This window comes from Xyrauchen texanus, chromosome 35 (genome assembly GCF_025860055.1).
Source record: "Xyrauchen texanus isolate HMW12.3.18 chromosome 35, RBS_HiC_50CHRs, whole genome shotgun sequence".
Lineage (NCBI taxonomy): Eukaryota > Metazoa > Chordata > Actinopteri > Cypriniformes > Catostomidae > Xyrauchen > Xyrauchen texanus.
Window position 1 is genome coordinate 11,768,536 of NC_068310.1, and position 24,176 is coordinate 11,792,711.

A 24,176-nucleotide genomic window follows, 5' to 3' on the forward strand; every position below is an offset into this window, starting at 1 on the left:
TGAGCTTAATATTTTTATGCTGTTTTCGAGAGAAATAACACCGTCCGCCCGGAGAGCGCTCTAGCTGCCGAAGCTACAGAGGTTGGTTCACTCTCCGTCTCTGTACCGGTTGTAACCCGATCCTTCCGAAGGGTGAATATCCAGAAAGCCATGGGTCCAGATGGCATTCCGGGCCACGTCCTCCGAGCATGCTCAAAACAACTGGCTGGTGTTTTTACGGACATTTTCAACCTTTCGCTCTCCTTGTCTGTTGTCCCCACATGCTTTAACACATCCACCATTGTGCCTGTAACAAAGCAATCCAAAATCACTTGCTTGAATGACTGGTGTCCTGTTGCTGTGACTCCCATCATCAGCAAATGCTTTGATGGACTAATCCGAGATTACATCTGCTCCATGCTGCCTGCCTCACTGGACTCACTGCAATTTGCATACTGCAACAACCACTCCACTGATGAGGCTATTGCATCTACACTACACACTGCTTTTTCCCACCTGGAAAAAAGGAACACATGTGAGTGATGTTTAGGTAGAGTACAGCTCTGCATTCAACACCATAGTGCCCTCCTAGCTTGATGTGAAGCTCTGGGCTTTAACATCTCACTGTGCAGCTGGATCCTGGACTTCCTGTCAAGCAGACGCCAGATGGTTAGAATTGGCAGCAACATCTCCTCATCACTGACCCTCAACGCTGAAGCCCTGCAGGGATGTGTTCTCAGCCCACTCCTGTATTACTTGTACACACATGACTGTGTGGCAACACGGCTCCAATGCCTTCATTAAGTTTGCTGATGATATGACTGTGATGAAACAGCCTACAGAGAGGAGGTTCACACTTTGACATGCTGGTGTCAGGACCACAACCTCTCCATCAACGTTAGTAAGACCAAGGAACTTGTGGTGAACTTCGAGAGAAAAGATAGAGAACACAGCCCCATCACCATCAATGGAGCACTGGTGGAGAGGGTCAGCAGCTTCAAGTTCCTCAGTGTCCACATCACTGAGGAACTTGCACGGTCCGTCCACACAGAGGCCATTGTAAAGAAGGCTCGCCAGCACCTCTTCTTCCTGAGATAGCGGAGGAAGTTTGGAATGAACCACTACATCCTCACTCTGTTCTATACCAGCACTGTAGATCCTGGTATGGCAACAGCACTGCCCTCAACCGCAAAGGTAAGTGTGAACTGCAAGACACATCATCGGAGATGAGCTTCCCTCCCTCCAGGACATATATACCAGGCGGTGTGTGAAAAAAGCTATGAAGATCATCAGATACCCCAGCAACCCGTGCCATGGGCTGCTCTCACTGCTACCATCAGGCAGGCGGTATCATAACATCAGGACCCGCACCAGCCGACTTCAAGACAGCTTCTTCCCCCAAGCAATCAGACGTTTTAATTCTTGATCTCTCATTATCAATATACATCAGCACTGCACTTTATTAATCTCACACTGGACTATCATAAAATATATTCTGTCTTAACAACACACTAGCAACTGACAGCCTGAATGTCAATACAGCACAATACAACCTACTGTATATTTTATATATACTATTTTTATTTTATACTGTGTATTGTATACTGTTCATTTGTATATTATTATTTGTAGGTTGTGTAATTGTGTACATTTAGATGTGTAAATCTGATGTTTATTGATATGTCTCATCATTGTCATGACTGCTATGTTGCTCGGAACTGCACCCAAGACTTTTATCCACTGTTGCAGACAGTTTGAGGACTGATGGAGGGATTGTGAGTTCCAGGTGTAACTTGGGGAGTTGTTGTTGCCATCCGGTACCTGTCCTGCAGGTGTGATATTCGGATGTATCAATCCTGTGCAGGTGTTGTGCACATGGTCTGCCATTGTGAGGATGATAAGCTGTCCTTCCTGTCTCCCTGTAGGGCTGTCTTAGGCGTCTCACAGTACAGACATTGCAATTTATTGCCCTGGCCACATCTGCAGTCCTCATGCCTCCATGCAGCATGCCAAAGGCACGTTCATGCAGATGAGCCTGGGAATCTTTCTTTTGGTGTAAAAAGTAGAAAGGTCTCTTTAGTGTCTTAAGTTTTTATAACTGTGACCTTAATTGCCTACTGTCTGTAAGCTGTTAGTGTCTTAACAACCGTTCCACAGGTGCATGTTCAATAATTGTTCATGGCTCATTGAACAAGCATGGAAACATTGTTTAAACCCTTTACAATAAAGATCTGTAAAGTTTCTTATTTTGACACCATAATATTGCTCCATTAGCTTGCTGACAAAATGGAATTTTGGTCAAATAAAAGCTATTTTCACAGTGTAAAGATGTACAACATACATAGAATGGTTGCTGATATACATAAATATGACCAAAACAGCAAGTGCCAACAATTAGCTGCACTTAGAAAAATGAACAGAAACTGAACTCTCATACGCCATGTTGAAAGTTTTGGACTCAAAATGATCTCAGAGTTTCCCAGTCATAATTACGATTGAGGAGTCATTCATGTGCATCTTCCGAGTGGGAAACCTTTATTTACGATAATTCCGATATATCATGAAGGTAGCATTAATCACTGGAGTCTTATGGATTACTTCTATTTCCTTTTTGGACCTTCTGTGTTCTAATCACCATTCACTTACATTGTATGGACCAACAGAGCTGAAATATTGTTCAAACATTCTTTGTGTTCAGTAGAGCAGTGTTTCCCAACCTGGGGTACATGTACCCCTGGGGGTATGTGAATAACATTCTGAGATGTACCATTCTTTCAATTTCATCACAGTCTAAAAATAACATTCAAACCCAGTTCATGTATTTTTCACTGGCAAAAATTATTTTGTGTGCCCTCTAGTGTAGAAACACCAAAATGGTTGTGTCATAAATGTCAGAAAAATATGTAATGAAATAACCCTATCTTTTGTGGTTAAAAAAATACAAAACTTGTGTGTCATACAAGTATCTTTTTTTGCCAGCGCAGCACACTGCTAGTGACGTAGCTTAGTGATTGCAAGTAAAATACTTCACTGTTTTACCAGACACGTGTAACGGTGTGTAAATATGTTAAATTACTGCATAAATGGGGACAGCGCCATCTAAACGTGAATTATGGTATTTTACGAGTAGAATAGGGAACTCCCACAGCAGAGCTAATGAGACATGCTGTGGTAAGTGGCACATTTTGAGTGTCTAGAGAATTATCATTTAAAAGTACTATAAACACATAAATAACTGCTCTATTGTGAATTCATCTTGTAATGAACATGTTAGGGATTTGTTGACATGTGTTTGGCGTCGAACGTTTTTTTTTATATTGAGTTATTCTGACTTTGTTTCACGAGGCTTGATCGTAATTCCTCCGTGTATTTTCTTGTGTTTCATTTAGGACTGATTAATTCTCTGTGCCACGAAACCATTATTTCCATTTTTGTATCTCCATTATGCAGGAAATGTTGTAAAATGTTATTGATTTAATCAGTTTAATTGATTCATTGCATTATATGTACTGAATTGCCTGTGTTCACCACTAGGTGGGGACGTTTCGTTTCATATTGAATTTATTTGAACTGTTCTAGAAAGAATTGAGTGAAAATGCTTATTGTAACCGTCAATTTGCTAAAATTGTACAAAGAGCTGATAAGAATTTATCACTGTATGATCACAAAGTTAAAAGATTTAAAAGGAAAAAGAACTGTTTTAATTAAAACAGAGCAGAGCTAATGAGACATGCTGTGTGACTGATTAATTCTCTGTGCCACGAAACCATTATTTCCATTTTTGTATCTCCATTATGCAGTAAATAGACTACTCTGGCAAGACCGTCACACACGCAAATGTCAGTCATCCACGATTATAGTTTAGTTTTTTTTCTTCCGCAGTTTAAAACATAATTTGTATTTAAGGTTAGATGCATCGAGATTTGATTCTGATGGTGTAAGTTTAAATGCTTTGATGACAGGTGTCATTCAGCAAAAAAAACAAATAATTTTCCACATTCACACACAGTAATTTTCAATCACATTTGCTTGCACGGTAGAGACTTGTTTTTACATTGTTGCATAATGTTTTTTCAGCAAATGAGCTCAACTTTGTTAACAGTGTCAAATGTGATATAAAAAGCACCTTGAGCTGACCGCGCAATTACACAGATACTATAGTATATTTTTCAATATTCTAGTATGTTTCTTATATATATCAAAATACTTATATGAGTTTCCTGGCCTTTGTGTGACCCAGGAGAGAGCATATGAGGTTACTAAAATTGTTGATGCTGCAGAGGCCACAAAGAGCACCCAGCTGGAACAAAATAATGAGACTAAGGACCTTGAAGATAGACTAAAGCCAAGTTTCTACCAGTAAAAAGATATCAAAAGGCTCTGTGAGATAATGGTGGCAAATAGTATCCATTGGTTACAAAAATAACAAAGGGGCACAGAAATGAGGTAATGCCAGATAACAAACTGTATAGAAGAGGAGGTTTTGGACTAAGACAGTCAGAACGGACAGCTGGCCGGTCTCATGTTTGTTGGTGTTCAATAAACTACAACTTTGGCATCTGGAACTCAAGACTCTGAGGGTTTTCTTACAACTTAGAGAGATTCATCGCGATATTCCACGACAATACTTACCTGCAATGCTCGAATTCGGCCGGCAACACCGTAGCTGCATTGATGCGCAATTCCAGGCACAGAACCGAAAGCTATTCTTGCATACCGCGATGTGATGAGGGGGAAGTTCTCAATTTATGCAGTTATATCATATCTAGCATTCCCATCTCAATCGGCAAGCCATTTATTCAGTATATATATATATATTATTAATATAACATGTACAAAACATGTAAAAAAAAAATATAACGTGTTTAATTTAAGGGAGTTGTTCTACAAAGATAATTGTGTTAAACAGACATAGGCTTACTTTCAAAATACCTTGTGTGAATTTATCTATGCGTTAGAGAGGGGGTATGCAAAAGGAGGTTGAATGTTTGAAGGGGTACGCCACTATAAAAAGTTTAGGAACCACTGCAGTAGAGGAAAAAGTATGGGTCTATGTGGTGTTTTCCAATCTGTGGGCACTTACAAACCAGGTTGGGCGTTTCTCAACTATCCAACAAAAGAAGGGAATTTTAATGTAGTAGGCAAATCCAGTAAAGCGGTTGAAAAATGCCACTGAATGGGAAATACCTATTTTTGTTCTGCACATTTGGAATGGCGTGAGGGTGAGTAAATAACGAGAGAATCTTCATTTTTTGGGTGAAATATCCCTTTAAATTGAAAGATCTTAGTTGGTTGTACAAATAACTCGATGACTCCGATTGGCTGACAGATGCGAGCCGAGAGTGGTCACAGACACAATATCTCAGGAAATCAGTGAGGTAGTTGGGATAATACGAGTTGTGTTTTTATTTATACTTCGAAGGTGACACGATTAAATGCACCAAACCGCGTATTCTATATACGTTCTGGGATTTCCCCCTCATGTAACTATTGCACACGTCTTCATCTTTTGGTTGAAGTTTATATACCTGGAACAAGGACCTGGAGGACTGACGGGCTCTTTCTGTTCTCCGCCCCCTCGCCACATTTCGTAACGAGTTCAGTGTGTGACAGGTCGAGAAGATGAAAGCTCAGTTCTGCTGCTTGGTGAGTGCTGCTGTTTTATTTTGTCTGTTTGGATGGTTGAGCACAACAGTAGCTGCTCCAGGACGAAACTCAACAGGTGAGAAGATCTTCTCTTTAGGGATGTCAAACAAATCTTAAAAGAATATGTTTCTTTGGGTGGGTACTGTTCAAATAATTGTAATCAATCCTAAAATATCCTGTTCGGATCATATAAGAATGAAACAAAATGGCACCAGATTAACAAAAATTCCCACAAGTCTTTTTGCCTAATTTTTTTATTTGATAATTTGAATAATATTTACATGTATTTAAATAATGTTTTGGTACTGGACAGTTAAAGAAAATCATTAATATCCTCAGACATCATCTTTTTATTTCACACTGGGGTATTTTATCCTGTTCCCAATTTGTCAAATTGGGAACTGTGTTCTAAAATATCTAGTTTTTGTTGTGTTGGAATCCTATACAAAAATCCAACTGGGATAGGTATTGATTCCAAATGATCAGGCCTGTTTCTAGCAAAAAGTGGTATAAGCAGGTGCTTAGGGACCCAGAGCCACCAGGGGGCCACGCATAGGAGTGAGTATGACTAATGCATCTGTTATGGCTCAATTAGACAGGTAAAGTGTGCCCTCCCCTCCCCTGTGGCCCCAGACAGAATGGAGATTGAGGGGGACTCCGAGTAGGATTTTGCTTAGGGCCCCCATATGCTCAGAAATGGCCCTGCAATTTCTAATAGAAATGCTGGTAGGAATTTCGTACACCACTGTACCTATGCAGTCCAAAAAAATCCACAAAAGCAATGTACCTACAAAGTATGCAGTAGCGTCAAACAATGTATGTCTCTGCACATACAATTTAATCTCACAAATTAAAATCATTAGTCTTTTGTAGAAATTTAGTGCAAGGTCAACTTTGCACATTACTTCAAATTATGTTTGTTATATAACAATTGTACATTAACAAATTGATCTGACATGACAAAGCAATATTCCATCCCACAGTAGGATGATATTGCTACCCATAACGCTCAATTGTAAAACAGGAGTCATAATGCGCACAAAAGGCTACATGACACAGGAGCATATCTCTCTTTAGTGGTCAGTCACTGTCCACGGAAGCTGACAGTTGTGCCGTCCAGACGAGGATGTGTTTCTGATAAAGATTGTGCTGGAGAACAGAAATGCTGTGTGTTCGACTGTGGGGCTGTGTGTGTGCCACCTGCGTTCAGTGAGTTCATTTCACACTCCAGTCTTTAATAGTATGCACCTTTCCTAACATGCACACATATACGTGAAAATAACAACCTCATCAAATCTGTGAACTACTACTTTGATGCCACAGGTTTTCCAAAACAAATAAGATATTAAACTTCCAATGGTGTGGTTTCTCTGTCATGGGTTTGTTGTCACAGCAAAGCCAGGAGTGTGTCCATGGAGAATATTTGGAGCAGGTGTGTGTGCCGAGTACTGCGCCAATGATAGCGACTGCCTGAACAATGAGAAATGCTGCAGCAATGGGTGTGGACACAAATGTACGCCTCCATATACGGGTAGGAAACAACATTTTAGGGTACTTATCACAACTCAGCATCTGAGTCTCCTTTAATTAATCTCCATTTGTTATATTATAGGTTATATACCTCTATTATCTGCTTAGCTGTTGTGTATTGTTTGTGTTATGTCTGTTCTCTTGCTGTTTTGAATATCATGTGGGTCAGCATTCTCATTGTGTTTTAGAATTTTTTGTCCCAAGTGCTAATGGGTAAATTTTACGACATGGAAACGAATGAAAAAGTGGCCCAATTGACCTGAATCAACCCTATGAGTAAAAACCTATTAATATTCATTCTTTGATGGTACTTTGTGATGGTTTCCGTACTCATCATTGTACGCTGTATGAACTGGTAGGCTGGTCGTCATTAAGTCTACGTAGACAACTTCATTTGCATATTTTTCTATACAAGGCCATGTTGGGTAAATTGCCGGCATATCTATGTAATCTCCTGATGAAGAATTCCAGCAGTTTTCATCTTCGATCCACGAGGTGGCTTTCTTACCAGGTTCCAAGAGTTTTTACTGAGTTGGGAAAAAAAAGCCTTCTCTTACTTTGCGCCATGGTCTTGGAATAACTTGCAAAATTTGCTACATCTAACTGATCTAGTCCCATTAAATGAATTTAAGGCCATGTTAAAATGCCATATAACTCAAAAATGTAACTGCCATATGTGACCTGTTCCTTTCTATGTGTGACGCTTGTTTGTTTGTTGACTATGTTGTATTTTGTATTTAAATTGTAACTGGTGTGCCGTCTTGGCCAGGTCTCCCTCGAAAAAGAGACTTCAGTCTCAAGGGACTTCCTGGTTAAATAAAGGTTAAATAAAAATAAATAAATAAATAAAGCGCTAAGCTGTGAAAATAAATTAAATAGTTGAAGAATGTGGGGTAATACAAAACTGATGAAAGAACAGTCACATGTACAGTAAGGACAAGACAGGCTCAGTGCAAAAATTAACAGTATTTGTGTTGAACCGGGATTAGCGTGCATCTCTAAGCTTCCGGGAATGTGTGCAGACATTGAATTGTGAAAAAAAGAAAAAAAAAAGAGCAAAGTTTATGTTCTATAAAAATTAACTAGGTGTTTTAGTTTGTTTTTCTGTTTCAAATGCTTCGCAAGGACACTAAGGCCACGTCCACACTAATACGTTTTCAGTTGTAAATGCATTGATTTTTACACCTCATCCCCACTAAAACAGAGCATTCTGAAAATACTTTTAAAAACACTGCATACTTTGGCAAACGATGATGTTAGGAAAACTGAAAATGGTATTAATGTGGATGTGCCCTTAGTGACCTTGCAAAGCATTTGAAATGAAAACAGATTAACACACAAAGTTTTCGGTTGAAAACTCCATTTATACGTTTTCCAATGTATGCGGTAATTGGGGAGCGTTTCCACAAGTCTTCATTTTTGGTTGAAGAACATGTCATTCCAGTGTGGATGAGTGGCGTTTACAGCTGTGGCCAGATGTATTTGCAGTGACATAAATTTTGTTTAGCAAAGTTTGTTGTGAAGTTCTGCTTCAGTATTTGTAGATTATTTTGACATGTTTCTATGGGATACTTGAAAACAATGATAAGCATTTAATACGTTTTAAAGGCTTTTATTGGAAAAACACTCAATTTATGCAAAGAGTCAATATTTACAGTGTTGACCCTTGTTCTTCATAGCATCTGCAATTTGCTCTGGCATGCTGGATATCAACTTCTAGGCCAAGTCCTGAGTGATGGCGATCCATTCTTGACATATTAGTGCTCAGATTTTATCACAATTTGTGGGCTTCTGCTTGTCTACTCATCTATTGAGTATTGACCACAGGTTCTCTATGGGATTAAGATCCAGGGAGTTGCCTGGCCACGGATTCAAAATTTCAATATAATGATATCAGAGCAACTTCATTCGTTGGGAGAAGTTGATCTTGCAGGATGTTTAGATACCATTCTTTATTCATGGCAGTGTTTTTGGGCAGAATTGTGTGGGCAGAGCCCACTCCCTTGGATGAAAAGCAACCCCACACATGGATGGTCTCAGGATGCCTCACTGTTGGCACGACACAGGACTCATGGTAGCGAGATGAAAATTTCTCCAGATTTTCAATCAGAGAAAATATCTTTGCACCAGTCTTCTGATGTACAATCCTTGTACTTCCTGCAGAATTTCAGTCAGTCCTTGATGTTTTTCTTGGAGAGAAGTGGCTTATTTGCTGCCCTTCTTGACACCAGGCCATTGTCCAAAAGTCTTTGCGTCACTGCGTGCAGATGCACTCACACCAACCTGCTGCCAATACTGAGCAAGCTCTACACTGGTGGTGACATGATTCCGTAGCTGACTCCTCAGGAGGAGACGGTCCTGGTGCTTGCTGGACACTCTGGGACGTCCTGAAACCTCTCTCCTTGAAGTTCTTGATGATCCGGTAAATGGTTCTTTCAGGTGCAATATTCTTTGCAGCAATTGTCAGGCCATTTTGATGCAAAGCAATGATGGCTGCATGTCTTTCTTTAGAGGAAACCATTGCTATCAAGAACACAATGATTGGAAGCACTTCTTCCCTCCTTTAATAGCAATCAGTCTGCTCTTATAATCCAATCAGAATGATAGTGATTTCACCTGACTAGTACTCGTTCACACTTTCCCAGGTGCTGCTGATATGATTGGTGAAATGATGTTGGCTGGTCATTTTGTGCCAGGATCAAAAAACAGTGAAATGTGGGTTTTTGTGATCATGTAAAAAAAAACTGGCCAATGAAGCTTTTTGCAATTATTTAAAATGCATCTGATCACTCGGCACAATAATCTAGAAACAATTTTAATCAACACCACAACAACTGAAGCAGAAAGAATTGTGAAACACAAAATGGATGTCACTGCCAATACTTTTGGCCATGGCTGTACTAAAGAAAATCAATGCATTTTCAACTGGAAATGTATTAGTGTGGACACTTATCCTTAATCCTTTTTTGTTTATAAACTCCATTTTCAGTTTCCTAATGTCATAATTTTCAAAAGATTTTTGGAAACTTTTCACTGTAGTGTGAATGAAAAGTGTAAATGTAACTAAATCAGTGCATTTTTAACTGAAATCTTTTTGGTGTGGACACTATTCCTAATCCTTTTTTGTTTGAAATCTTGATTGGAAAATGATTAGGTTAAGAAACGGACAAAGACTGCAGTAATGGAGAGACTCCAGTTTCGGTGGAGGAAAATGTGGTACTAGTGTGGTTGAAAGATGTAAACGGAACAAAATCAATGCATGGCCCTAAGTTGTGATTGTAATATTAATTTTCAGATCCATAGCCCTTAAAAGTTGGTTAAATGCAGTTTCAAACTGTGGCTGTGGAAATTTAACCAGTGTAATTTGAATAGTATAGCATCCAGCCTAGTGGTAATTATGTGGTCAACCCACAGCCAACTGTGGAAAACTAAGAAAAACCCCATTGAAAAACAGAGCAAATTTTCAAAACAAATATTTAAATATCAGTGCATTACAGCTTGTGGAATATATTTGCCACATTCTTAGACATGCTCATTTCCATTTTAAGTAGTTTGTTGTAGTGTCTTGGTCACGCTCACAAAGTGTGGTGTAAAGTGAGATGATTTAACATCATGCATTGCCATTTAGATTTCTCTAGATGCCTAGATTATACAGAAGCAAACTTAATGCATTATCAGCAATTAATTTAAGAAATGTTCAACTGAGTGCAAGCCATGATTTTCTAATAACAGCATAGATGAAAAATCCCTTAGCTGATGTGACTGAAAACAAACAAACAAAAGCATAAAAAAAAAATATACAAATTAATTAGGCTAATCCATCTGTCTTGGTAGGAAGCTCATTTGTTCCAGTTAAAGACATTCAGACTTTAAGTCATTTGGCTTCAAGTCCTTCAATAGCCAAAAAGCATCTTAAAACTTCAGTAGCTGCTGTGTTAGAGTCACAATTCTCACAGCCACCTAATTAAAGGTCGACCGATATTGGTTTTTTCAGGTCGATGCCGAACTTTTGAAATCCGGGTCGGCCGATGGCCGATTAATGCTGCCGATTTATTTTGGCCGATATGTGCTTGTTTTTAACCTCTTATTTGAACCTTTTATTTGTAAGATAAAATGTAACACAAATAATTACTTAAGATAGACAAAATTTCTCAACAAATACATTTATTGAACACTTGACCAATCTGCACTTGTACACTTAAAATTAAAAATGTATAATGTAAAAACATATTGTATAAATAATGTATAACAAATATATTAAATAAACAAAGCAGGTGTTACGAACTGCTCCGAGACACGAAGGTTGAGATCCAAATGAAGCTTTAATTAAGGGGCAATCCAGACACGTAATCCAATATTCAGAGCATCCAAGAGAAGCACAGGCATAACTAGGGATGGGTATCGTTAAGGTTTTAATGGTATTACTACTCTTACCAATACTGTTTTTCGATCCGGTACTTTAACGGTATTCTTAACGGTTCTTTTTGTTTATATATATATATATATATTACACAAATATAAACGTTATATAGGCACAGTGATTTAATTTCAGGAAGGTCTACTAACATTACTGTTCAGGTGTGGTCTAAAAAGAAATCTAATAAAGTAATCAATTGTAAAATAACACTGCATAGTTTATCATAGATAGATTAATGCAGAAGTTATTCATTCAAGAGCTGTAAGTGATTTTCTCTTTGCCTTTTGTTGTTTGATTCGCAGTAATGGCTCAATCGTCAACATTTTCATTAGACCGCTTCCCCTTTAAGACCGAGTTCAGATCTAATAGACTCCTAATGCAGCATATTTTTTCCCAACTATTTCCATAACTACGTCCATTTAAGACATAAACTGTGTTTAAGTGAATCTCCAAGCCGGTCGTTTTGACATATTTTTAGTATAGTTGATCGTTTAGACGCATGAAACCCAAAGTAGCTTATACTTTGCTTGTCTCTTTGCGGTGTGTTTCGGAGCGCGCGCCGCCTTGGGAACGGTATCTCTTGCGCTCTTTTTATTATTATAAGCGTCCCGCAATTTAGCAACAGTAGCTAGACTGCATTTTACAACAATCACCGATCGTGCTGATTCTGACGTTAAGTTTGAGTTTTAGGGAGAAATGTCAGTGCACCGCTGTGAAGGGAAGAAAGTTGTGCCAGACAGAATGCGGCTTATGTATAAATATTCTTTTTATAATCTTTGGAAGGCGAAATCTAAAATAAAATCAGACTAATAATCACAGATCTAAACCAGGCTACGTTTGAATGTTTAGTTCTGTCACTCATTAAGCTGTGCTCGTGTTGGGCTCGTGTTGTGCTCGCTGTGGCACCGCGTGAGCGAGATCTCTCTCTCTCTCTCTGACTGCGAATAGCTAAATTGCATCACAGAGAATGGTTTCATATTATTATTATTATACATAGAAATGGCTGGCGAGATAAAATAACTTTCTCTTTATAGCAATAAAGAATGTATTTTCTTAATTTCTCCAGTACCGACAGCAGAACCGATAACGTCCAAGCTTACCAAAGCCAGTCCTTCACTAGCCTATAGTGCATTGGTATCTTTTTTATTACTTATTTCTCTGCATTGAGTGACAACCCTCTCAAATATAAGACACACAAACAGAACAAATTAAAGTCTCAGATTCACTGTCTGTAATTGCAAAATTCTTGCTTACTTATTGTGACATGATAGCAACCCTTCTGCTGTGATAATGCAACTTCAACTACGCTATCAATATCCAAAGTAGCCGAACGTCATGTCAACTATCGCGTTTGTCATGTTTTTCTTGAAGTTGGCAGTAACATATCAAAAGTTTTTAATTAAATCTAAAGAAGTTATACAAATTTAACCCTTACTGTTTTCTCCAAGGAACTTAGCTCCTTCCTTAGGCACTGGATGAGGTCTGTTCACTCTGCTGGAAAATGACTCTAGGGGCAGCGTGCGTCGAACACGTGTTCCACAACAACACTAGGCTGCCCACAGATGCGCCTGCCTAATAATCGGCTTGATATGCGTGGATATTGGCCGATGCCGATTATGTAAAAAATGCAAAAAATCGGCCGATTAATCGGTCGACCTCTACACCTAATATGTATGTTTCAGGCCCAAGAAATGTTCTTGGCTGTTCTTAGGTTAGCAGCGGCACTCCCCTTATGCGACGAATGAAGTTGGCCAACCGCTTTGCCAGCGGTGGGCTCGGTTCATCTACTTGAAATGTGCGGGTCAGTAAGTTGTAAAAGGAGCTGTAACCCACCGTGACCACCGTGCAGGTGAGGCAGATCACGTTGTAGGGCATGCTGAAATCAGGTGTGGGTAGATTTACCAGCAGGGGTTCGGTATACACTCGCACAAATTAGCTGGACTCCTCTTTGACTGGGAAGCTGGGAACAGAGGGGGGAGTTATAAAGAGCAAGAAATTGTGCATCTTTGTTTAGTAGTAACACTACGGCCAACTCATACTTACAAACTGCTAAACAATGGTTGTTGTTGTGTGAAGTTGGTGTCCATTGCGACCGTACTTGGCACAAGGGCACTTACCACAGAGGATCTGATATAAAACATTTACAGAAGTAGAGTCAGAAATAAGGCAAACCATGTTTTTGTCCCAATTCTGAAAAAAAAAAAAAAATATGATGTATATTTACTTATATTAATAACCCAAAAGTTGCAAGGGAACTTTTCTCCCTCTTTTAAGTCGATGTATAATTTGTTTTGGTTAATATATTATTATCTTTCTTTTTCGTTTTTGAAAAGCAACCTGCCCAGGGATGGCAATCAATTAGCCATCTTGGCTAAATCTTGCACAATTACATAGACATGTGTTTATTAACATGTGTCCCTGATTAACTACTTAAACTACAAAACAAAATCCTGACAAATAGTTACTACATGGTAATCGTTTTACAGCAAAAGTTGACGTAAAGTCTTACCCAACGTAGAAGCCATGGTTGGGATCACTGGTGTATTCAGTCCATTTAAGCAGGGCTCTCCCAAACTGTACAGTGACCTCTGTCATAGAGTGAGGGGGTAACTGGATCAGCATCTCCAGCAGATGAGTGAATGTAGCCTTCAAAAGGAGAAACCACCAAAGATAGAGGAAATAGGTCTACGGAGTCTATATTAAGTGCTCCCAAGCACAAACTACTAAATCACAAGGATACTGCTGATATCCAGGGTGCATGTCTACCAGAGGTAGACGGAAATATATTGGTTTTACCAATTAGTTGGCGCCGATAGTTGCCTTTTGGAACTATCGGTTATCGGAGAAATCTTTGGTGATAGTTTTTTCATCATTTCAAAAGTCCCTAGTTAGAGTAATTAGAGTTTGCTGGTGACTTCCAGGGTGTGAATGTATAGTTGCAGGTACCAGGGCACTGAATCCAGCAGCAGTACTGGAAAAGCTCGATATGGGTGATTATTATAGATGACTGTGTGGATTTCCCCTGTCTGTAGCCCAAACTCGGCCACATAGCGCTCTGCATGCAGCAGCAGGCGCAGCAGATCAACTACAACACAGAGAGAACACAAAAGATGTTTGTGAATGATTGGTCTAGTAATGTATATACAAAATTAATAAGGAAAATGTCAGCACTGTTTAAAATTAAATGTCCAAAAATCAGAATAAAGGCAAATTTGTTCCTCAGATGTACTCTCCTGATCTCAGCTTTTTTAAATTCATTTATTCATTCATACCACTGTTTCCTTTCCATGCATCCTGGGTATGCAGTAGGAGATTGAGTGAACGCAACTGCCCAAAGGTCTCTGCATTGGTAAGGTCATATACTGAATACGTTCTGCGATCTCCCAGCACCACGGCTTGGCTGAGGAGAGGAGTGGCAGGGCTCAGCTCAAACAGCTCCCCCTGTTGAACAACACCGTAAAACTTAACATGCAATGTATCGGTTGTGGGCCACTGATGAGTTTTTTTAATAGCCAATGCCAATATGTAGAGAGCGGGGTGGTGGATGACAAATTTACTTTACATATTGTTTCCTCAAAATAAAAAAAAAATAAAAAAAACACTTTCCACTATCCATTGACAAGGCTGTCATTAGCTTTTGGTACTGATAAGTAGGTACAATTTAAAAACAGTTAAATAACTGAGAAATCAGCCTGGTTGATATATCTTTAAATGTAAATTATTGTAAAAAAGACAAAACAGACTTTCTCAGTATTGTCTGAGAATTACAAAAAGCTAGTGGACAGTTCCGTCTCTCATTAATTAAATGTATTTTTGGTTGTTTTGTTTTTTCACCTCAGGGTTGTCGGTTATATCCACGTAGACTTTACTAGAGGAAGCAAGAGGACATGCCTCCGTCAGGGTTCGAGAGAACATCTTTTCACAGAATGGTCCCTGTTTAAGATGGCGATACTAATTAAACGTGCACTCTGTAATTTTTGTTGATGTCGCGTTGGACTTACACTGACCCCTAGGGGCCTGGATGCAGCATAATTTAAATGCAATCGTTTTCAGTAACAGATGCCAGTTTAAAAATTCACTATCTCACAGTCTGACATGATGAATTTAATCCAATTCTGAGTGTCCAATAACAGGGCGGCTACTGAGATTAATCAAGTAGTATTCAACTGGTCATGTAATGCTAACATGGCTTCCCCATTGAGGGGACCCTCTCGGTGTAGAATAAAACAGCTTTTATAAGGTTTCTGATATGATTGGAGTCTTCATCTCATGCGAGCACTCATGTTTTTATACATATGTTTCAAAATTACAATTCATTTCTTCATTTTCTTAATTCATTTCTTATTTTTTAGAGTACACCTTTGATATACAATAGGGTTGGTATAGCATTTCATCAATATTATTAAAGGCGAGTACTTCTTTGCAAGTATTTCCACCAATCAGAACTGCAAAAATAATGACTCAAACACTTCACACCATGACCATGTTCAGGAAAAAAAAAAAAGAGAGAGTGTCCAACCTAAACTCACACATTTGGTTGAGCCATAAATTGATGCTCAAACAAACCAAGCAATATTTTGAAAGCTACACAGAATTTACTCTCTGTTACTCACCCTTTTTCCCTTGGCCTAAAGTTTAGAGATCAAACATCACACTGAGGGTTTGTCTCAGCTCCCATGCTGTATTGGTGCACAGCGCATCCTGAAAGGGAAAAAATCTGGAAGGCTTATTATCAGAATGGAAAGAATGTACCAGACAGAAGTTCAGTCTGTTTTGTAGCTTTTTTCCACCCAATGTATATTTTAAAGAGTGTTTTAAAATAACCTCACCTGACAGAGAGGTCTGATGTGAACCGTCTGAGAGTGGAAACTGCTGTGAAACAGCTTCTCTGACTTCATCAGCACGGCCAGACCAGCCTACAGAAAAAACAAAGGTATACATTTATGCTTGTAATGCCTCGCATAAAATAGCCATCTATTAAATCAGAAGTAATGTTGAGTACCTTAGAACCACAAGGGAGAAGCTTCTTCCAGGGGGTCAGATTCTCAGTGCATACGATTTCACAGGGCAATGTTGCATAACGCAAAAAACGGTGATCTGTAGCTGGATCATTAAAGATACAGAGACAGTGGTAAAGTCAATAATGCATTACATCAAAAAATAACTGCTGTCCTAGGAAATGTTTGGGTACATATATAAAAAAAATATGCAGCTAAACAACATATAATGTAAGTCAGTTTGTCATTATGCCAAAAACCACCCAAACAGGAAGATCAAGACTTGTAATAAGATGTTTATTTTGCAATAATGCCACTTAGCAACAAAGTAAATAAATGAACATGAAATATTAATTTAGAACTGAATTTATTTTATTAAGGGAGACAAATGAAACTAGTACATGTATATAGGTTGCCTTATACAGTTTATTGGTAATAAAATGGATATACTTGACCACAGAATGCCTCAACTGACCAATCAGAATCAAGTATTCCACGGTGATGTGTAATAATCTCCTAGAATTGATAACAACTGGCATCGAGATTACCTGACAGGGTCTTACCGTTTCTCAGCCCAGCACTGGGCTGTCCTGTGTTGGTTGAATCAATGAAGTTCAGAGATGCACAGAAGATTCCAGAGAGCACATTTGTAAGCTCTTTCCAGTTTCCATACACACTGAAAATTAAAGAGAAGACAGTGGAGTGTTGCTTCCGTATGGTGTTCATTTAATGTTGATATAAACTACATATTTAAATGAAGTTTAAAAAATGTTCTGCAAAAATGAATGATCAAAGAATTGTATAACTCCACTCACTCAGTGACTGTATGATGGAACCACACCCAAAGCTCTGCTCCAGGTGGAGAGGGGATGAAGGGCTGCCCCCACTGCATGGTTCTCCAGAAGCCCTGGGTGGAGGAGATGTGCAGCTCCTGCACGGAAAACTTGGAGAGCACTTGGCCGAGGGATTTAGGGAACAGCCAGTAATGGGAAACTGCAGACAAAAATTGACAAAAAGGCAATTGATGAAAATAAAAAGTTAAAATTTTTACACTCTGCAGGTCTAATCCTTGCTTTACCATCAAAGAACAACCCTTTACTTCTATTGCACTCATAGCATAATTTGCTAAGTGTATAGTACGATTTATTGTCTGTTTATTGGGATAGTTCACCCAAAAATGAAAAGTATCTCATAATTTACTCACTCTCATGCTGTCCCAAATGTTACTTCCTTTCTTTTGCTGAACACAATTTTTAGAAGAATATCTCAGCCTGTTAGGTCCTCCCAATGTGAATGGGAACAAACATTTTTAAGCTCCAAAATCACATAAAGGCAGCATAAAAGTAATCCATACGACTCCAGTTGCTAAATCCATATTTTCAGAAGCTATATGATAGGTGTGGGTGAGAAACTGATCAATATTTAAGTCCTTTTTTTGCTATAAATCTACACTTTCAAAAAAAAATTCTTTATTGTTTTTGGCAATTCACATTCTTCATGGATATTGCCACTTACTGGGCAGGGAAGAGAATTTATAGTTAAAAGGATTTATATATTGATCTGTTTCTCACCCACAGCTATCATATCGCTTCTGAAGATATGGATTTAACCACTGGAGTCTTATAAATTACTTTTATGCTGCCTTTATGTCCTTGTTGGATATTCAAAGTTCTGGTCACCATTCACTTACATTGTATGGACCTACAGAGCTGAAATATTCTTCTAAAAATCTCCATTTGAGTTCAGCAGATTAAAGACAGTCATACACATCTGGGATAGCATGACAGTAAGAAAATTATTGAATTTTCATTGTACGGTGAACAATCCCTTTAAGTCCATTTATGTCTATTTATTAATTTCATGCACTATGGTAGATGATCAGCAGAGATTTAGCACTTACAGTTGAAAGTTTAGACTTGATTGAAAATGTGTTTATTGTGGTCTTACAAAGGCTAGTGCTTAAATGCTTAAAAATAGTTTTTATAGACAAATATAAATTGTGCCTTTGTGCAAATATGTAATAAAACTTTAATTGCATTTAATTTAACCAAAAGGTGAAGGAAAAGCAGCCACCAAGTGCCCAGCATTGGAGAACTCCAGTACCTTTTAAAAGTGCATTCAAAAAATAAAAAATATATACATAAAAAGTTTTACTCCAAAATAAATGAATGGTAATTTTGTAAAATATCTGTAAAATCACAAAGACTCATGGAAATAACGGCAAGAGGATGAGTTACCCTGCCTGGAAGAAGCCTGGGGCCCCCATCTGTAACCAGGCCCAGACGGAGGGCTCGAAGGCAAGCACCTGGTGGCTGAGCTTGCCACGGAGCCAGGCCGGACACAGCCCGAAGAAGCGACGTGATGCCACACTCCACATCCCTTGGGCCCACCACCCATTGGAGAAACTGCAGGAGTCGGGTGCGCTGCCATATGGGTGGCAGTGAAGGCCAGGGGTCTAGACGGACCAGACCCCGGCGGCAAAGGCTAGCTCTGGGGACGTGGAACGTCACCTCGCTTGGGGGGGAAGGAGCTGGAAACTGGTGAGGGCGGTGGAGCGCTACCAGTTGGATCTGGTGGGGCTTACTTCGACACAGTCTTGGCTCTTGTGCTCCTGGATAGGGGATGGACTCTATTCTTATCTGGATTTTCCCAGGGTGTGAGGCGACGAGCGGGTGTGGGGATACTCACGTGTCCACGGCTGAGCGCCGCTACGTTGGAGTTTACCCCGGTGGACAAGAGGGTCGTCTCCAACGCCCGAGTGGATTTTTGTTATTAGACTTCTGTGCTAGTCATGGATTATCAATAACAAACACCATGTTCGAACATAAGGATGCTCATAAGTGTACGTGGTACCAGAGCACATTAGGCCAAAGGTCGATGATCAATTTTGTAATTGTGTCGTCGGATCTGAGGCCGTATGTTTTGGACACTCGGGTGAAGAGAGGGGCAGAGCTGTCAACCGAGCACCATCTGGTAGTGAGTTGGGTAAGGCAGGGAAGACTCTGGACAGACATGGGAAGCCCAAGCGAGTAGTGAGGGTGAACTGGGAACGTTTGGAGGAGGCTCCTTTCTGTGAGATCTTCAAATGACACCTCCGGCGAAGCTTTTCAGGCATCCCTGCGGAGGTTGGGGACATTGAAACGGAATGGGCAATGTTCAAAGCTTCCATTGCCGAAGTCGCGGTTGAGAGCTGCGGCCTCAAGGTCTTAGGTGCCACAAGGGTCGGTAACCCTCGAACACCATGGTGAACACTGGTGGTCAGGGAAGCCGTTCGACTGAAGAAAGAGGTCTCCGGAGGCAGTTGCAAGATACCGACAAGCCCGAAGTGCTGCGGCCTCTGCCGTGAGGAAGGCAAAGCAGTGGGTGTGGGAAAAGTTCAGAGAAGCCATGGAGAAGGACTTTCAGCACCAAAGAGCCAGACGGGGTCCCCAAGTCAGAGCTGGTTAATAAGGCTCGTGATAGGGAAGTTTGGGCCCTGCTGGAGCTGCTGCCCCCGTGACCCGACCTCGAATAAGCAGTTGAAGATGGATGGATTGATCTATAAAATCATGATCACTCACATGAGTTAAGGACTCCAGTCATATCAGTGACCTTAAAAAAGCTGCTTTATTTTACATGGAGAGGGTCCCCTCATGGGGACAGCCATGTTATGATCACATGACCAGTTGAATGCTACTTGATTAATCTCAGTAGCCACACTGTTATTGCAGGGCTTCAGACAACTAAAATAGTCGCGACCCAAAACAGTAGACCTTTTTCACACTTAAAGGTTTCACACTTAAAGGCTCCAAGACCAAAAGAATAAATCCACTATTACATTTGAATGACTTTCCAGAAGAAAGAAAAAATAGAAAGCGGTGGATTAAGACAGTAAGCCAAATTTACTGTCACTCTCTCAGCAGCTGCAATAGAAACCCCCTTGCAGCTGTGGTAATTCATATTCAGCATTTTAAAACAATAAAAATTTTATATATAGGGGGCCTGGGTAGCTCAGCGAGTATTGACGCTGACTACCACCCCTGGAGTCACGAGTTCGAATCCAGGGCATGCTGAGTGACTCCAGCCAGGTCTCCTAAGCAACCAAATTGGCCCGGTTGTTAGGGAGGGTAGAGTCACATGGGTTAACTTCCTTGTGGTCGTGATTAGTGTTTCTCGCTCTCAATGGGGCGTGTGGTAAGTTATGCGTGGATTGCGGAGAGAAGCATGAGCCTCTACATGCTGGGAGTCTCTGCGGTGTCATGCACAGCGAGCCATGTGATAGGATGTGCAGAGTGACTGTCTCAGAAATGGAGGCAACTGAGACTTGTCCTCCACCACCCAGATTGAGGTGAGTAACCGTGCCACCACAAGGACCTACTAAGTAGTGGGAATTGGGCATTCCAAAATGGGAGAAAAGGTGATAATTTTTTTTTTTTCAATTGTGTAATTTATATATATGTATCTCAAACCTTTGGCGCTTAGCATACTTGAAAGACTTGTACACAACTATTACTCAAGGTGCAATCATTCATTGATGCTCAAGACAACACTACTATACTTCCTGTACATATCTGTATTGTAGATTCTAAAGAGCAGTATTAAATAAATAAAAAAAAAACTTTTGTCTTATATTTGTATAAATCATGAAAGGGGTGTGAACATTGAGACATAAGGGAATGCAAACTTATCTTCTCAACTATACTGTTTATTAAACTTCCGATTATGGGTTATCAGCTGTCTTCCTTCAGCTTTCTATCTAAATCAAGCAATTCTGAGATTTGGCAACTAAAAGTCATTTGGATGTTTCAGTTTAGAAGCCAATGGCTCCCAAATCATTTTTTTTTAGTCTGGAGCCTGATATTGGACATTTTACAATGGATTTTAACTCATGAATTAATCATAACTGACTGTGAATAGTGAATTTCTAAAATGACAGTAGTAACTGAAAACGATTGCATTTGAATTATGCTGTATCCACAACACAAGGTGTAAGTCCAAGATGACATTTTCAAAATATTACTGAGTGCAGCTTTAGGCAGCTGTTATCAAGCTAAGGGTGGCTATTTTGTAGAGGTTAAATACAAGATCGTTTCGGTTTAGTTAACATTTTCCCCACACTTCCATCTGTGTGTGTTTTTTAAAGTTATGATAAATAATACTATTCTAAAGTGTGAAAAAAAAGTAGGCTAATGATCAAGAATGAAAAGGTGTGTCTAAATTTAGGCTGGTAGTCTGCAAATATACATTGTGTGTTAAAAATCTATCCACATAATATACGCAGCAGCTACTGTAGATGGTCTCCAACAGAACGATGCCCGCCCGCCCACCTGTCTTTCTCTCTTGCAGAAAATCAGTGTCCCACAGTGTACGGAACTGAAAGCTGGCATAGATGTCTCCGGAGTGCAGTGGTCGGATCACCATCTCCTCTTGAAACTGATCTTTCGCCGGCGTTGGTGTAAAGGATTGGCTGTGCTTCGAGGCGTCGCCTATGAGGTGTGATGTGTGCACTTACTTTGCAAACTAAGCAATCATCGTGTCGATCGTCACGTACATTGCCGTGACCAATGACGTGTGATAACCTACGTGTGGATAAGCGCGTGGATAACGTACGCGTGGATAAGCGCCTGATACTTAGGCAAATATCTATTATCTTTAATATTGTACCTTTTTAATTTGTGATGTAATCATAACACACACGTTTTCATGTTTTTTTGTGGGTTGTACAACAGAGTAATCAGTATAATTAGTATATTTATATGTACGCAAGATTTATAGTAGAACTGCAAAAACTGTTATCTTACTTAAGGCTGCCAGTTAGTAAAAGGTAAATCAATTCATTCAAATTTGCAGTTGATATTTGACAGATTTTACTGCAGCCTACAGCAATTTGATAAAACTATACATTTAGTAAGGCTAACACTTACCAAAATTGTTCTATTACTTCTTTTCAACTAAAAAATAAGAAAGTATACTTTCAGTCTACATTTTATATACTTCTCAAAAATATACTTTATGTACCTCTCAGAAATATACTTAAAATTACATTAGGTATAGGCCCTACTTGAGAGAAAAGTCCAAGTATATTTGGCCTGCACTTGTACGCAATCTTTTTGATCAAGATACTTAAAAGTAGTATTCAAAGCTTGGCTGGTAGTGGGTTAACTCTTTTGATCGAGTTGCCTATTTTATATATATATATATATATATATATATATATATATATATATATATATATATATATATATATATATATATATATAGTATATATATATATATATATATATATATATATATATATATATGTTAACGAAAAACTATGTTAAAAAATGATATATATATATATAATTTTTTTACATAGTTTTTCGTATACAGTCTTATAATTTCTATAATTATATATAATTATATATATTTTATAATTATAACTTATAACGTTTGATTAAATATTGATTAAAATATTGATATAAAACTGTCACAGTGTCTGGTTTGTGTTTCCCCGGGTGTCCACTAGAGGTCTCTTCCCCATACTGTCACCATTCACTCTGGAACTGCATTCCCCACAATCCTTGTCTGTACCAATCACTGTTCATTGCACTCAGCTGTTCCCCGTCATCTTTGTACCCAGCTGTTCCCTGTTATTCATTGTTAGTATCTGTGTATTTATACCCTGTCTGTTCAGTCATTGTCACGGAGTGCTTGTTATATGTCACACCACTTCTGAGTTCTGTTTCTCGCTTGTGTCTTGTTTTAGTTCTTGTGTTTGGTTTGATTATTTGGATTTTGACCCCTGCCTGGAAGACTACGATTTTGGATTACCCCATTAAAAACTACTGCTATTGGATTACTGTTTCCTGTGTGTGTTATGTGACAGATAATAAAAACAGATAATTTTCTAATTCTGCGTTGTAAACCCTCAAAAACATGAAAACAGTGTGTGTTATGATCATTTCCCAAATTTAAAAGGTACAATAGTGAGATGATAGAATTCAGCCTAACTATTAGGCTAATAGCAGACGTTTATCCACACGTTTACCCACGCGTACGTTATTCAGACGCAAAGTAAATACAATCCTTTTTCAGCTACGGACTTTGAGCGCAGCTCCAACACGTGACCGTGACGGGATTTTGGCCAGACGGCTCGCGAGCGTATACACGTTAGTTCACCTCTCAGTTTGCTTCGCGATCGCCAAAAAGTGCACAAATCACACCTCATAGGTCGCCTCTGTCCGTCTCAACATCAGTTGACTGCCATTGCCTTTCTTCGGCCTTAACCTCTCGCAACGCGCCAGAAACGCTCTCTTCTGCTTCTGTATTATCATTTATTTTTTCAAACGCATCACAGCTACTGAGTCGAGCTTGAAAACATGAAAAAATCTAAGTAAATACAAAAGACAAACCGCACCTGTACGCTGCCATTTTCGCCCATGCACTGCTTCACTTTCTACAACATTTCATACATGTGGCGGATTCGGCCAATGAGAAACGGGCATGTCAAAATATGACCAATAGGAGAACACGATCGAAATCTGTTGTTGGCAGCATTTTCCACTTCACAATAAATGCAAAATGTCCAACATCACAAGACAGTTATTAATTTAAAGTACTTTTATTTAATTCTATGCAAAAAGACA

At 39.3% G+C, this 24,176-nt stretch overlaps 2 protein-coding genes across 6 annotated transcripts in view; one reads left to right on the forward strand and one right to left on the reverse strand.

Moving 5' to 3' along the window:
* Positions 1 to 5,407: 5,407 nt before the first annotated feature.
* The window catches only part of LOC127629001 (phosphatase and actin regulator 3-like), an 80,116-nt gene continuing 61,347 nt past the window's right edge, over positions 5,408 to 24,176 (forward strand). The window contains exons 1-3 of the mRNA XM_052106006.1: positions 5,408 to 5,701; positions 6,703 to 6,834; positions 7,019 to 7,156. Coding sequence (XP_051961966.1) covers positions 5,602 to 5,701; positions 6,703 to 6,834; positions 7,019 to 7,156 — 370 coding nt within the window. The 5' untranslated portion in view covers positions 5,408 to 5,601. The remainder of the gene's footprint in view (positions 5,702 to 6,702; positions 6,835 to 7,018; positions 7,157 to 24,176) is intronic.
* On the reverse strand, positions 11,312 to 22,691 carry LOC127629007 (GPI transamidase component PIG-T-like). Of its 5 annotated transcripts, none has more exons than XR_007968729.1 (10): positions 21,876 to 22,691; positions 17,385 to 17,562; positions 17,133 to 17,245; positions 16,575 to 16,675; positions 16,402 to 16,488; positions 16,186 to 16,273; positions 14,519 to 15,013; positions 14,082 to 14,218; positions 13,616 to 13,699; positions 11,312 to 13,532 (listed from the first exon to the last, which is right to left on the reverse strand). XR_007968729.1 is itself a non-coding variant. In XM_052106014.1 (6 exons), exons 1-6 carry the CDS (start codon positions 21,967 to 21,969, stop codon positions 16,208 to 16,210), a joined length of 639 nt encoding a protein of 212 aa, XP_051961974.1. In that variant the 5' UTR covers positions 21,970 to 22,691; the 3' UTR covers positions 14,997 to 16,207. The 5 variants fall into 5 exon arrangements, 1 of the variants encoding a protein (XP_051961974.1); XR_007968728.1 differs by having other exon boundaries at positions 13,616 to 13,762; XR_007968727.1 differs by having other exon boundaries at positions 11,312 to 13,699.

What these genes read in the sequence shown, in the direction of transcription:
- LOC127629007 (XM_052106014.1), bottom strand. Translation starts at nt 21,969, where the DNA reads ATGGTGATCCGACCACTGCACTCCGGAGACATCTATGCCAGCTTTCAG. An exon ending in TTCTCCCTTGTGGTTCTAAG is followed by an intron (nt 16,489 to 16,574) that starts GTACTCAACATT and finishes TTTTTTCTGTAG; the next exon opens with GCTGGTCTGGCCGTGCTGAT. An exon ending in ACATCAGACCTCTCTGTCAG is followed by an intron (nt 16,274 to 16,401) that starts GTGAGGTTATTT and finishes TTTCCCTTTCAG; the next exon opens with GATGCGCTGTGCACCAATAC.